The 14418-nt window shown below is 32.1% G+C and overlaps 1 protein-coding gene across 8 annotated transcripts in view; it reads left to right on the forward strand.

Moving 5' to 3' along the window:
* The window catches only part of LOC131850902 (cytosolic purine 5'-nucleotidase), a 29031-nt gene that overhangs the window by 12963 nt on the left and 1650 nt on the right, over window positions 1-14418 (forward strand). For all 8 annotated transcript variants that reach the window (XM_059201289.1, XM_059201288.1, XM_059201290.1 and 5 more), the window contains 10 exons: window positions 6993-7066; window positions 7181-7298; window positions 7375-7470; window positions 8007-8153; window positions 9063-9339; window positions 9776-9950; window positions 11753-11975; window positions 12532-12679; window positions 13195-13349; window positions 14222-14330. In XM_059201289.1, the coding sequence (XP_059057272.1) occupies window positions 6993-7066; window positions 7181-7298; window positions 7375-7470; window positions 8007-8153; window positions 9063-9339; window positions 9776-9950; window positions 11753-11975; window positions 12532-12679; window positions 13195-13349; window positions 14222-14330 (1522 nt within the window). The remainder of the gene's footprint in view (window positions 1-6992; window positions 7067-7180; window positions 7299-7374; window positions 7471-8006; window positions 8154-9062; window positions 9340-9775; window positions 9951-11752; window positions 11976-12531; window positions 12680-13194; window positions 13350-14221; window positions 14331-14418) is intronic.

Below are 14418 nucleotides of genomic sequence, written 5' to 3' on the forward strand. Positions count from 1 at the left end.
ATCTAGAAACTAGGCAAAAACAATACGCGCTATAGGTACACGGGTTTTATTTTTTCAGACTACTAAGCACTTAATTATTCATTGGATTACGACGATTGTTCTATTATCAAAAATAGGTTGTAGTGAGTTCATAAATTTATCACACTGTGATAAATTCATGAACTCACTACAAATATTTTACCGTCACGAAACACCAGGAAATCGTAATGTATGCATTTATATGGAGCTCTATTAATTTCCGGCATTTCAAAACCTCTGCCGTGCGCGACCATTGTTTGAATGATAGAAATGAACCGTAAATATCGTACGTAAAGTTACAAAAACACCCAATGGTCTTGTCGACTTACAGCTAGTGCATTGGTGCTGTACTAGGCACCCTCTACGTCTTCAGACCTGTGCAATTATTATAGAAATATCTCATTATTTTTAAAATAAATAAGGGTTGCTGTTACTTTTTACACTTAAAAATATTAATAACTCACTGACACGTTTTACCTATCATTTTGAGGAGTACTTCATGAAGATTTATAAATATAATTACTGCATATCGTTATATGATCTTCCTCATACGATTGGGTGGTTAGTTCTACGAAGTTATATACATGATAACATTTTATCGAGTTATTTCAGTAAACATTAATTTCATATTTAATAGGTAATTTATTTAGGTATTAGGATTTAAATTTGACAGGTTCAGTTAATTTACTATTAATTACATAGATAAAGGTAAGTGTTTATGACACATAACTAACATTCACAAAACAGAAGATAGGATAAACATGTGTACTTAAAAATATTTGAGTATTGTAATTGTTCTTGGAAACTTATCTAGTTGCATATCGAATTGTATGCGAGTGTTGAGAACGAGTTGCGTATGCGCCGACGCCATGTTATTACATTATTTATTAATCTGGACATAACACCCACCAACATTAGCGCTAATGTTAAATCTGGACTATCACCTGACGCTTTGATTTTCAATGTCGTCTAATTTTACTTTACTGAATATGCCAAAGTATCAACTGATTATTGTACTTTCCTGGAAACGTTGACTTTTCAATCATATAGGTGAATATGGCTATGACTTGAGATTGATTGATGTTTTTTTGATGGCCAATGGATTGGTTAGAACCATATTAAAAAAATTACGGATGAATTTTATATAAAAAGCAATCGTTACACGCTGGCGAACCAAAAGTGTTGAATAATAGGTGAACACGATGTCAGATCAGTTAGCCCGTCGTGTCGTATTCACCGGAAATTAACAAAATGGTTTTAACGCAGACCGATGTAGTTTGACCTGATATGGTCGACTGGCTAGCATTGGGTCCACTAGCCACACATTACAAAATCATAATCAAAATATCTTTTTTCATGTAGGTCTATTACAGAATCTTATGACCTGTCAAATCTAGTCCGTTAGTTCGGAAGGTTTTAGAGATGAAAAGAAACTCAGCTCCTATTCTTTTCAAATATGTTTGTACATCTTTACAATAATAATGATTAATTTTTAAATTCAAATTATGAAGAATACAGTGACCATCAGCAAACAGTCTAATCAGCCTTCGTAACCCTAACAAACCAGTCCCCACAAGCAGTACCCGTTCACGAGTATCACGGATGAGCCAGCCATCATTGTTCTCAACCATATTAGAGGCAACACATTGACCTAGCCGACTACGCCGGCAAAATTTCAACTTTATAGCGATAATGCTTCAAATTATTCCACTACATCATTTATAGTATCTACTGCATAGGTTGTAACAGTGACAGTTTTCACCCATTACAATATATAGTTTATTACTGATACTGATAAACTTCTCCCCCTACCCTACCTATTTTAAGACAAAAGTAAGTAGATACAAGATAACAAGAATAAATATAGTATTATTTCTTCTGTATTTGAATCAGCAGAGACTTTAGATAAATAGATGAATAATCAGTAGGTACACGAAGAGCCATATTTACACACTCATTTATCTGTTTGCCGGCTATGTACATGCGTAAAACTTTCCGGTATTATTATTTCCAATATTTCTGCTACTTAATAATAATAAACATTGACTAATCAATATTGATTGAATTGATACAGAATCCATGCACTTAGCTAATTCGTTCATATGCTGATATACAATATGGTATATATGTAAATCTATTTCAGTTACACATTGCTATCGTAAGTCCGAGTGGCTGTAATACCTACAGCATTTTTTACGGAAAATCTCGATGTGTATCAGAGTATAAAAAATCAAAAGGAAATTACGTACAATAAAAGTGAAATTATAATTTTATGTGCATTTCCTTACTGTCATTCTCTGACTATTGAACAAAATAAGTTCATATATTATATTAATAATTTAATTTATAATATGACTTGTCGTCATAATGACTTTTTATTTTTTGATAGTAACAAATTTGTTACAAACTTTTGTATGACTGGAGATAGATTTTATCTGCCTAAAAAACAAATAAGAAATATAGCTAGTTTACTAGCTTATAATATAAATGACCCCATTATAAGTAATATAATGGGTTGCACTAATCCAATTAGTAGTATTTGTACTAATGTTAATACTAATACATTCTGAAAATATTGACATAAATATTGATTCTAGTAAGAATCCTTTTATTTACAATAATTTAAATATGACTGCAGATTTAAACTGCTGAAAAAGACAAAGACAAAGCTATCAGAATTGAAAATTGTTCACCAGAACAGTACTTACAAAGTTTTCTCGGCTGTGAATTAATTATTCAATTGTTTTTAGAAAAAAATAATATAGATGTTCTATGTTTAACTGAACATTGGCTCAAAGTGAGCAATATGATGTTAAGATATAAACAATTATAATATTGTCAGCTGCTTTAATAGAAAAATAGTAAATAGAGGAGGTTCCATGATATTGGTGAAAAATAATATAAAAGTAAAAGAACGTAGTGATATTGGCAATCTTTCCGTTGAGTGTTGATATTGAAATTTCCTGCGTGGAACTAGAAAATTATATAGTTATGTGTGTATATAGACCTCCAAATAGTGATTATAATTTATTTGAAGAGGTAATGGAGGATATTTTAAAAAGAGTATTTAATATTAACAAAAAATTTATAGTGTGTGGTGATTTCAATGTTGACATTTTATCACATAACACCACAAAAACTAAATTAATGAGTTTATTTCAATCTTTTGACTTGAGTAATGTCTTCCACGAACCCACTTGTATCACAGCCACGTCTGCTACTTGTTTGGATAACATATTTAGCAACAGTGAATATTTAGATAAAATAATATTAAACAACCTTCCTTCTGATCACTGTGGTCAATTAGTAATTTTTCCAAATCACGTAAACAAAATTAGGAAAATTAATTTATTAAAAAGAGACTTGACTAGTTATAAGATCAATAAATTTAAAATATCAGTTCGTAGTAAATTAGATTTTTGTCCTCAATCTGATGAACCAAACAAACTTTATACAGATTTCTTCAATATTGTTTCTTACGAGTATAATAAGGCTTTTAACAAAAAAACTATATATTAGTAACAAAACAAAATTTTCACAATGGGCTACAAAGGGAATTCTTAAAAGTAGAAATATATTATTTGATTTATATGATCAAAAAAAATACCGTTTCGATAGCACATTCGTAAATTATGTAAAAAGATACTCAAAAACTTTTAAAAAGGTATGTAATGTAGCAAAGTCTAATTATCTAAATAAAAAAATTAAAGAATCCAAGGATAAGATTAGGACAGCGTGGAATATTATTAATAAAGAAACTGGCAAAGTTAAAAGTCCATATAATGATTTTACGTTAAATTATAATGATAAACTAGTAACGTCCACAAAAGAAATAGTCAATATTTTTGAAAAATTTTTCGCTAGTATTCCAACTGATATTACGTCCTCTTTGGACTCTTCTCCAAGTACAGCTAAATCATTCCTTATTGACAATGTTGCTTCGTGTCCGGTTACATTTAAATTTACATTTATTGACATTGCTACAATTACGAAAACATTTAAACAATTAAATTTAAAAAATACTGAAGACCATTGGGGCATGTCTGTTAAAGTTATTAACACCGCTATAGATGTTATTGCTCCATATTTAGTAACTATCTTCAATAAATGTATTTTTGACGGTGTTTTTCCCAATTTAATGAAACATAGTAAAATAACTCCACTTTTTAAGTTAGGGGATAAAACTGAAGTAGGTAATTATAGGCCCATTTCTATCTTACCAGTACTAAGTAAAGTGTTTGAAAAAATTATGCTCAATCAGATGCTTCACCACTTTAAAATAAATAGACTGCTTCACAGTCGGCAATTTGGTTTCACGGCCGGTAAATCAACTACTGACGCTGGTGTAGCTTTAATGAAACACATTTTTGACTGTTGGGAGAGGTCACAGGATGCTATCGGTGTATTCTGTGACCTCTCAAAAACATTTGATTGCGTTGATCATGAAACACTCTTACTCAAATTAGAATATTACGGTATTAGATATGAAGCACTATGCATGATGAAATCCTATCTAAATAATAGAATGCAAGTTGTTGAAATAAATGGTGTAAAGTCTGAGGGAACTAGTATTAAAATGGGTGTTCCTCAGGGCTCTATTCTAGGTCCTTTCTTATTTTTAGTTTACATAAACGATCTTCCTTATATGGAAGATCGTATAGAAAAGATAGCTGACATAGTGCTGTTTGCTGATGATACTTCATTAGTATTTAAAGTCAATCGACATATTGATGATATGGACGAAGTAAACGGTTCTCTCTCTTATGTTTTAAAATGGTTTACGGCAAATAATATGCTACTAAATGCAAATAAAACTAAATGTATCAAATTTACTCTCCCCAATGTAAGGCCGGTAGATTCAAAAATCGTATTGGACAATAAATCTATTAATTTTGTTGACGATACTGTATTTCTAGGTATCACATTAGATTCCAAGTTGCAATGGGGTGCTCATATTACTAAATTGGCGAGTCGACTTAGTTCTGCCGCTTACGCGGTAAGAAGAATTAGACAATTAACAGACGTGGCAACGGCTAAACTTGTCTATTTTAGCTATTTCCATAGCATTATGTCGTATGGTATTTTGTTATGGGGCAAAGCAGCTGATATAAATACAATATTTACTTTACAAAAGAGGGCCATTCGCTCCATTTATGGTATGGGTTCCAGGGAGTCATTGCGAGAGTGTTTTAAGGAACAAATATCCTCACCGTTGCTTCTCAATACATTTATGAAAATATCATCTATGCCAGAAGGAATATAGACAGTTTCAAAAGAGTTAGTGATTGCACTAATAAAAGCTTACGTAACAATAACAAACTGATTTTACCTAAATGTCGTTTGGCTAAAGTTAGTAATTCGTTTTATGGCAATTGCATAAGGTTTTACAATAAAATACCAGAGTCTGTTATAAATCTGCCAGAAAAAAGATTTAAATGTCAAATAAAACAGTTCCTTTGCAAAAAAGCTTACTATAAAATTGAAGAATTCGTTAACGATAATAATGTTTTTATAGAAAAACTTTAAATCTATAGCACTGACAATATTATCTGATTACATTAATAATGAGTGCGTAGCGACTTCTATGTTGATTATCGCATGCCTCTTACTTGTTATACTGTAATTATTTATATAAAAAAAAACATCTATTAAAAAGAGCAACACACAAGTTTCTTGCTCATTCTTCTTGTGATGAATCTGCATTCCGAATGAGTGGTAGAATCAAAATATGACTATTCAAAAGTGCTTGTAATGAGTTTATTTGAATAAAGATTATTTCTATTTCTATTTCCATTTCTGAAACCGCAAATCATGCTAAAACATGTAAACATGCTCGTACACATTTTTAATGCAATTCTAATAAAAGTAAACATTAAACTTTTGCCCAACTTATTAAGAACGAATAACTATTTTAAATATTGGTTACAATTTTTTATATTTGTTAACTTTATAGTTTTCCAGTATTTGAACATAGTTGGATGTAGGTACAATAGTGACACCGTAGTCTTAATTATAACCATTAATTAGAAATATCATCTATATTGTAATTTTATAATCTAAAATTTATACAACTTAAATATATTGCATAGATGAACATAAAAACAATAAATAACTTGCTTTGATAATAGTTTTGTTTAAATGTTTTGCTTATTCAATAAATTCTAATCAAATATAATGGAAACAGTATTTGATTTCGTATTGAATCGATATCTATAGGTCAGTACTTGCTATATTTATTCTCTGTGATATAGGCATAACATTTGTAACGTACGAATGTGTAATAGCGTTGTCAGTTGGCCACCGCTGTTATAAATGACTTTCCATAAATAGAAAAGATCTGACTAGGTACGATATATATAATTCACGTTATTGGTGCCATATTTTTGAATTTGTTTTAAAATGTAATGCTATTAACACTAGAAGTTTAAAATTTATTTTATTATAAACTAGTCATGAACTAGTAGTTCTGTTGTTTAAATACATTTTATGTCTATTATGAGTGATATATAGGTACATTTTTGTGAACAAAGCCCGCCATGGTTATAATAGTTACTACTTAACTCTAGACTAATCTTAGACTAACTCTGGGCACTGCCGCGTACGTACAAGTTGTTTTTCGCTAATAATGTACCGATGTACATATAATATACTGTCTAATAGTAAAATAAGTTACTACTTTTTTTTAATTTATCCAGTACGAACGTACAAAAAATCTAAATTGTTGTAATTGAACTATCTTTTAACTAGCTGTTTGCGGCAGCTCCAACACTCGTAATTTTCTCGTTTGCTTGTAAATTTCAGGAGTCCTTGACTGTTGACTGATATATAAACATAGCGTGGAGCCTAAATTTGTCCAGTTTTTTAATGGTCTCTTATAATTTAATATTATAAGCGTCGATTGATCTGCACAGTGGTATGGTTAATGAGTGAAAACGTAAACAGTATTATAATTGGCAATTTTATTTTTGTTGCAGAATTTTTGTAAATAGATCATTGCATCTAGAAAATGTTAAGTTCTACGGGTTTGATATGGATTATACATTGGCTGGTACGTGATATTGATAAGCCTATTATGTAATTATATATGCATACTTGGATCATACAATTACACACACATAAATAAATTATGGCATACATTTTAAAATAAAGTTTTTTATTGCAGAATACAAATCGCCTCAGTATGAGACATTAGGATTCAATTTAACCAAAGAAAGATTAGTACATAAAGGCTATCCGAGTGAAATATTAGAATTCGAATATGACCCTTCATTTCCAGTAAGGTAAGTATTCAAGGGCCACTTTAAGTGCACCAGTTTAATGAACTTACTATTTACTAATTTTCAATTTTGGTTTCAGAGGTCTGTGGTTCGACACATTATATGGCAACTTATTAAAAGTAGACGCTTATGGTAACATTTTAGTGTGTGTGCACGGATTTGAATTTCTAAAACAGTAAGTATTTCTTTATGGTCTGTTCAATAAATCGTTACGTCGCGTAACTATCTAGTATGATTTAGATAACGCAGTTCAAATATTATTTATTTTCGTTACCAAGCAGCATGCTTTGGTAAGTTTGTATCGGAAGAATGAGATATGGCAGTGATATTACGTGTACCTATGGTATGACCCCTTAATCCGCCGGAATGAGAATTGCGAACACATTTGTAGCCCGTAGTTTTCACCAATGGGCGTCAAATGATTACGTGATGTGCGGTACTGTTCAGACTATTAGTATAAAATAGTATAATTTTTGTATAGTTAGTTTATAAGTTAGTTTATGACGTTCACCTACTAATGTATTTGATACCGATACCGACAATTCAAGGTTTCCAATTAGTCCAATAAACATTGCCCAGATGTCACATATCTGGACAACTATGAATAATTCATATTTTAGTATGAAAAAATATTCTTAAAACAGAATTGTTTTCATAAATTTATATTTAAAAATAATTTGAAATATAATGACATTCATTGTCTTTTTTCAGTTCACAAGTATACGAATTGTACCCCAATAAATTCTTAACACTAGACGAGTCGAGAGTGTATGTGCTGAACACGCTGTTTAATTTGCCTGAAACATATCTAATAGCGTGTTTAATTGATTTTTTCACAAATTCACCGCAATATACCAGGTAAGTCTGACAATTAGTCTACACTGTGCACACAGTTATGTCTGGCTGCGTATTCTAGTTATCTATACCAAATTCCTGTATCAGTTAAACCTTAATTATCTATTTACAATATTAAGATTTTTAGTATTAGTTTTCAAAACATTACAAATTATTATCTTACATGACGAGTTGATAAAGAGTACAATAATCATTATTCAAATAAAATAATTTATAAGTACATATACTCGTACATCTGAATTTTATTTTTCTCTACTGACGAACTTGAAATGTTGCTGTCTGTCAAGGAAAGAATATACGAATTATAATTGAAAGCATGGAGATCTGACGATTTCGACAAATAATCTTATATTAATAATATTATGGTTCACCTTAAGTAATATAAGTGGTAAACACTGCAGTCGATATGCCCACTTACTCTCAGATTATTAGAAGTCAACGTTTATTTTTAGATAAAACTTCTTAAATAACACTTCATGGTAAAATACACAATCCTACTATTTATAATATAACCGCTGACCTAGTACTGTAATGTGGTATGACATTACAGAACTAGGTGAGCGGTTCAGTTTTTTATTTGGCAACAAAGGACAACAAAAGTATTGGTACAAAACAGGTGTTTTGTACCAAGACGCTAAATTATTTGCGCCAGCACCTATATTTAGTCAATTTTGTTACCTACTAAGTTGCTAATTAAATAGTTCATTGTTCATACAATAAAGGATCACTACAAGTCGCCAGTCAACATTGTAAAGTCAGTTGACGTTTTTGTTGACTACAAATATGATAACAACACTACTTGTATAATATACTAAGCTCAATTGGTTTTAACAATAGATTGTAAATTTTGAATACAAACAGTGCAAACTAAACACTTACAAAAAGGACTTAAGGAAACAATTTCTTTTGTAGAGAAAAGACGGGTGTAAGATGCGGGGACCTAGCAATGTCATTTAAATCTATTTTCCAAGACGTCAGAAGTGCAGTAGACTACGTGCATATACACGGAGATTTAAAAAAGAAAACAATTGAAAATCTACCTTTGTACTTGAAGAAAGACGAAAGGCTGCCGACGTTCTTATCAAGAATTACGGAAAGCGGAGCCAAACTGTTCATATTGACTAACAGCGATTACAACTTTACTGATAAAATCATGAATTACTTGTTTGATTTTCCACATGGTGCTAAGGTAAGTCAAGACATGTTTTGCAATTTTAATATGTGTACAGTATTATATAATAAGATACTTAACATTGTGACCCCACCGTAATGCAGCCTATGTAATTAAACAAATCTTATCCCTATCTTTATTATTGTGAATATATTGATAATAATTTGAATCTTTCCCGATCGGTTTTGCCCAGTGCTCTTACTAATTTAACAACTACTCGAACAGTTTGTACTTTTAAATCATACTCATATATAATCATCGTATAGACACTGAAATGTAGATGCTCAGTGAAACTGTTAGGCAGCTGCGGACAACAGTATTCCACGATCTTCAATCTAAAAAGATTTAATTTTTAAGACATGACTCTAACTTTTCTGCTTGATATACCTGTGTCTTGGTCTTCCAATTCCCCTCTTTCTGTCTATCTCTCTTGACAGGTGCTATTTATTTCCAGCCCGGAGAGCCACACAGGAATTGGAAGACGTATTTCGACTGGATAGTTGTGGACGCTAAAAAGCCGCTGTTCTTCGGCGAAGGCACCACCCTCCGGCAGGTGGACACCCGCACCGGGGCTCTCAAGATGGGCCACCACGTTGGCCCTCTGCATGAAAAATTAGTATATTCTGGAGGTATATGTTCAAATTAATTAATTATTAAAATCACTGCTCACGTCTGCCCACTACCCAGGAAATTTGTATATTCTATCCGTAAGAAATTGCTTTAAGTCATAAAACCGCGTTTTGTTTAGTATATTTAGGGTCTTTTTTTTTTGTAAATAGTACAATGTAGATCTATATTATTTTTATTATTTACACACTTATACCACTATATTAAAATTCTATTTAACAGAGAAGAGCAAGATTATGTTACATTCTCCAAGTTCTTTACCGTGATATACCTACTTCTAAAATGTTCACTTCGATGTATTAAGATATGCTTTTATTTCCCATTTCTATAATTTAATTTAATTACTTTTTTAAGTAACAAAGTAGTAGGAGGAACTTTTTAATACCGTTACATACAGTAAAGAAATCCAAACAGACATGTCCGATGGATACGATATCTATTATCATAGACACTCGTATTTACTACAAATTTTTATTACGTACGTCCTTATATGGTTTACAGTTATCTCGTACTGAATGTTTTTAAGGTGGAATGTTACACTACAAATGACATTTATTATGTCATTTGTACGAGTAGTTACAACTTGTACTCGGTTTTGCGGTTTGCCTTGCAGTTTATGTAAACATTGTGTATTATCGAAAACTCTGTGGATGTCACAATGTCAACAACCTTGTCAGATTATATCTTTACTAGTAGAAGGATCAGATTTTATTAAGAATTAAAATCTTATGAAACTACAAGATTTTTATAAATATCCGAATATTATCAAACCTTGTTACATAATGTAACCCATTGTTTTAAATTTTTGAACTGTTACGAAACCTAAATGCATAAAATATTTATGCAAATTGTGCAAAGTGTAGTTATGGTAGGGTATATCCTTGTCTTATTAGCATAGACACGCACTAACTATGACTGGGACGATATTATAATATTGAAGATGATGAAGATGTCAGATTCTATTTCATTAATACAAGGACCAAATATGTAATGCCTTTACAGCTACGTAAGATGTTAAGCTTAAAGGTCTTTTGAATTAAAATTCTTTGTTTTTTTTTAATTTAAATTGATGTACATAAGGAAAATACCATAGTTGCTATTTATAGTTGCAATATTATACTATAACATTTATACTATTGACCTTTGATAGCAATATCATGTTATGAAGTAAATAACAGTACATATATATACATACATGTTGTGTTTCTACAAGTGGTATCATATATAATTCAGCTGATTCAGGATTAATTCAAGGACATGTGAGTTTTTTAAGTTTAATTTGTAAGATGTAGTTTGTTTCCACGGTGTAATGTGCAGTGAATTTACAGAGTACAGGAGGCATGAGATCTTAGTCACGGAATGGCAACGTAAAAGTGGTCACGGGCGATATTGTGATGTACGTAGGTGACAAAAAAAGTCCTCAAATATTGCACTAGATCTTAACATTTAGTTGTAAATTGTTTTGTAAAAAATGTAAAGAAGAACTGCATACCACAGGCTGCTAAACCAGTTCCAGGGTTGTTGGCCCCGGAGTCGATGTCAGGGCAAAGGGGCTCACCCCGAGGCCCCAAACTGCATCCTCATTGCGGATGACCCTAAACAAACAAAGATTACCACATAGCATTAGCTGTTCTGTCACCTTGTTTACGATGCCATGAGCATAAAATAACATATTCTAAATACAAGCTATTAATGTCCGAAACAAATATGAACTTGGTTATTTTTGGATGCCGCCTGAATGTACATTTTTGATTCTTCCTGTATATACCTACGTGCGTTGGTTTAAGTCTCTAATCTCTTGTAGGTTCTTGCGACGTTTTCACCGAACTAATTGGCGCTAAAGGCAAAGACGTCCTGTACATAGGCGACCACATTTTCGGCGATATTCTCAAGTCAAAAAAAATTGGCGGATGGCGGACATTTTTAATAGTACCTGAATTAGTGCAGGAATTACATGTTTGGACGGATAAGTGTCAGCTGTTTGCGCAACTACAAAACCTTGATGTACAGTTAGGAGATATGTACAAGTGAGTAATTTTATTTACACTCCATTTTCATTATTAATTTTCCCGCCCGTTTTATTTCCGCGAAAATGTTTACTCAATGTGTGTTTAGTAGTTAAATTTAGCTCTATTTTTTTATTCCGGAATTATCCCTTCACTAACTTACTTTTGTAGGCTGGAATGAAACAAATTTGGGAATTGTTACGTTTAGCCTATATCTACTATGCTCTGTGTTTATCAAACTTGGGACTATTTCAAAACAACAAAAACAACGTTACGTAATAAAAATGGTCAAGTGTCAACTGCACTGTTTCTATAAAAATACGTACATCTGGTATTTACAAATAATTTATAGAGAACATTATTGTCTTTATTATGTATGTTATTAAGTCATGGTAGTGCCTACTATATGGCAGGAGGTTGATATTATTTTGAGTATTTCATGTTCCATTGTCTACGTATATAAATGAATGACTGATGCTTAGTCAATTTTTATGTCTAATAAAAATGACAAATTTCTGATGCTAATTAAAACTTTGATCCGCCATTTTTATTATTATTAATCTAATGACATTTATAGGGACCTCGATTCGAGTACGAAGGAGAAGCCGGATATATCGAAGCTACGTATGGCCATCCGTGATGTGACACACAAGATGGACCTCGCATACGGCATGCTAGGATCGCTGTTCCGTTCAGGATCTAGACAGACGTTTTTCTCATCACAGGTATAACATTTTTATAGAAGCATATTGAGAATATTGCAAGAATAAAATCCTTATATATTGAAAAGTCAATTTAAAAAAAGGAGTTTTAAATAATAATTAGTTTAACTAATTATTATTTAATTCCATATCTCTAGTTTCAGTACAGTAATAACCTAAATCATATGCTTTCACGCGCTATCAGGAGCTCGCAATCGTGTTTATAATTTTACTATTTTTTGTGATCACGCTATTTTATTATATTTAAATTATCAATAACTCTATTATTATATCTTTGCACTAAGTACTCAGATATCCTCTATTTTGAAATGATAATTAATAATTACAAAATGGTGTGTTGTACTTAACTATTGAAGAACACGAGAATGCTCGGGCATGTAGCACGCGCATTCTTATCGTTCTCTTTGTCTACGTTTACATGTACATTCTTTTCTGCTTGAAAGCCGATTCCCACGTTATAGAGCGTATTTGTAAAGGCAGCCATTTGTTATACATCGTATGTCGTTGCGTCTTGGCAGGTGGTGAGGTATGCGGACTTGTATGCAGCCTCGTTCCTGAATCTGATGTACTACCCATTCTGCTACATGTTCCGCGCGCCGGCGATGCTCATGCCGCATGAGTCTACCGTCGCGCACGAGCAACGGTTCACCCTTGACGCGCCCACCATTGACAGGTATACAAACTACTTACTGAGAACTTCATGTTTCATATTTCTATCTATATATAACATTTTTAATGGGCTCCCGCCTGCGCTAGAGGTATACGTTGACGGGGCTCCAGTGGAGGATAATTAGATGAGCATAAGGAAAATGTAAAAAAATCTTTCCTCATTATAATAATAGTTTAGATGTTTTCAGTTATCGTGCGTCCGTACAATAATACGAAATCATGTTCTTTTCGAATTATCATACGTGTGTTTTGTTGGATATTTTCTTCAAATAGCATATGTAAGATATTTTATCCACAATGAATCATATACAGTAATTTGGACTGCATACTATTAAATCTATTTACGTGACAAGGATATGATACATATCTATGTCGCTGAATACATATGATCTATTGTATTCTATTGGACATCCTTGGATTGTGATTTATTATTTAACTGCTCTACATTATGTCCTAATTTTATTCAATTTACTGAACGATTCTGCTGTACAGTAGCGACACTGATAACCTTGCTATAACGGCTTAACTCCTGTTCGAATTAAACTAAGCTTTTTACGTTTTTAATAAATATTATTGTACATTGTATAAAGATTCATTACGAAGTGGTCCGCGTAAAAGGGCAGTGTAATTGAAGGGTAGGTACATATAGAAGTGTGACACCTTGATTCTTCGAAATGGGAACGTTGAAGGGGTATCTGGATATTACATTATGACGTGTTGACCATGGTGCTGTTCATATATATATATATAGATGACGATTACGGCCACGACGGTTACTTATGTACATCAGATTAATTGTCATTCCAGATGACGGACATAAAAATATGCGTGTAAAGTCATGTTTGTGTAGTGAATATATGAACATCTGTTTATTAGATCCAGACACCCGAGTGCTCAGAGGGCGTTCAGCGTCGCTAGTGTGAGCATATCTGAAGATACGTCCGAAGATGTCGCCACAGTGGCACCAGAGGCTGTTGATAATAAAGTAAGCGTTTAATCGTTTTTATCACATACTAACTTCTAAGGTACATGTGAATTGTCCTTAATATTTTTTTCTGGCGTAGGTATATAAT

Source organism: Achroia grisella, unplaced genomic scaffold (genome assembly GCF_030625045.1).
Source record: "Achroia grisella isolate CSIRO2021 unplaced genomic scaffold, CSIRO_AGI_Agris_v1 utg780, whole genome shotgun sequence".
NCBI lineage: Eukaryota > Metazoa > Arthropoda > Insecta > Lepidoptera > Pyralidae > Achroia > Achroia grisella.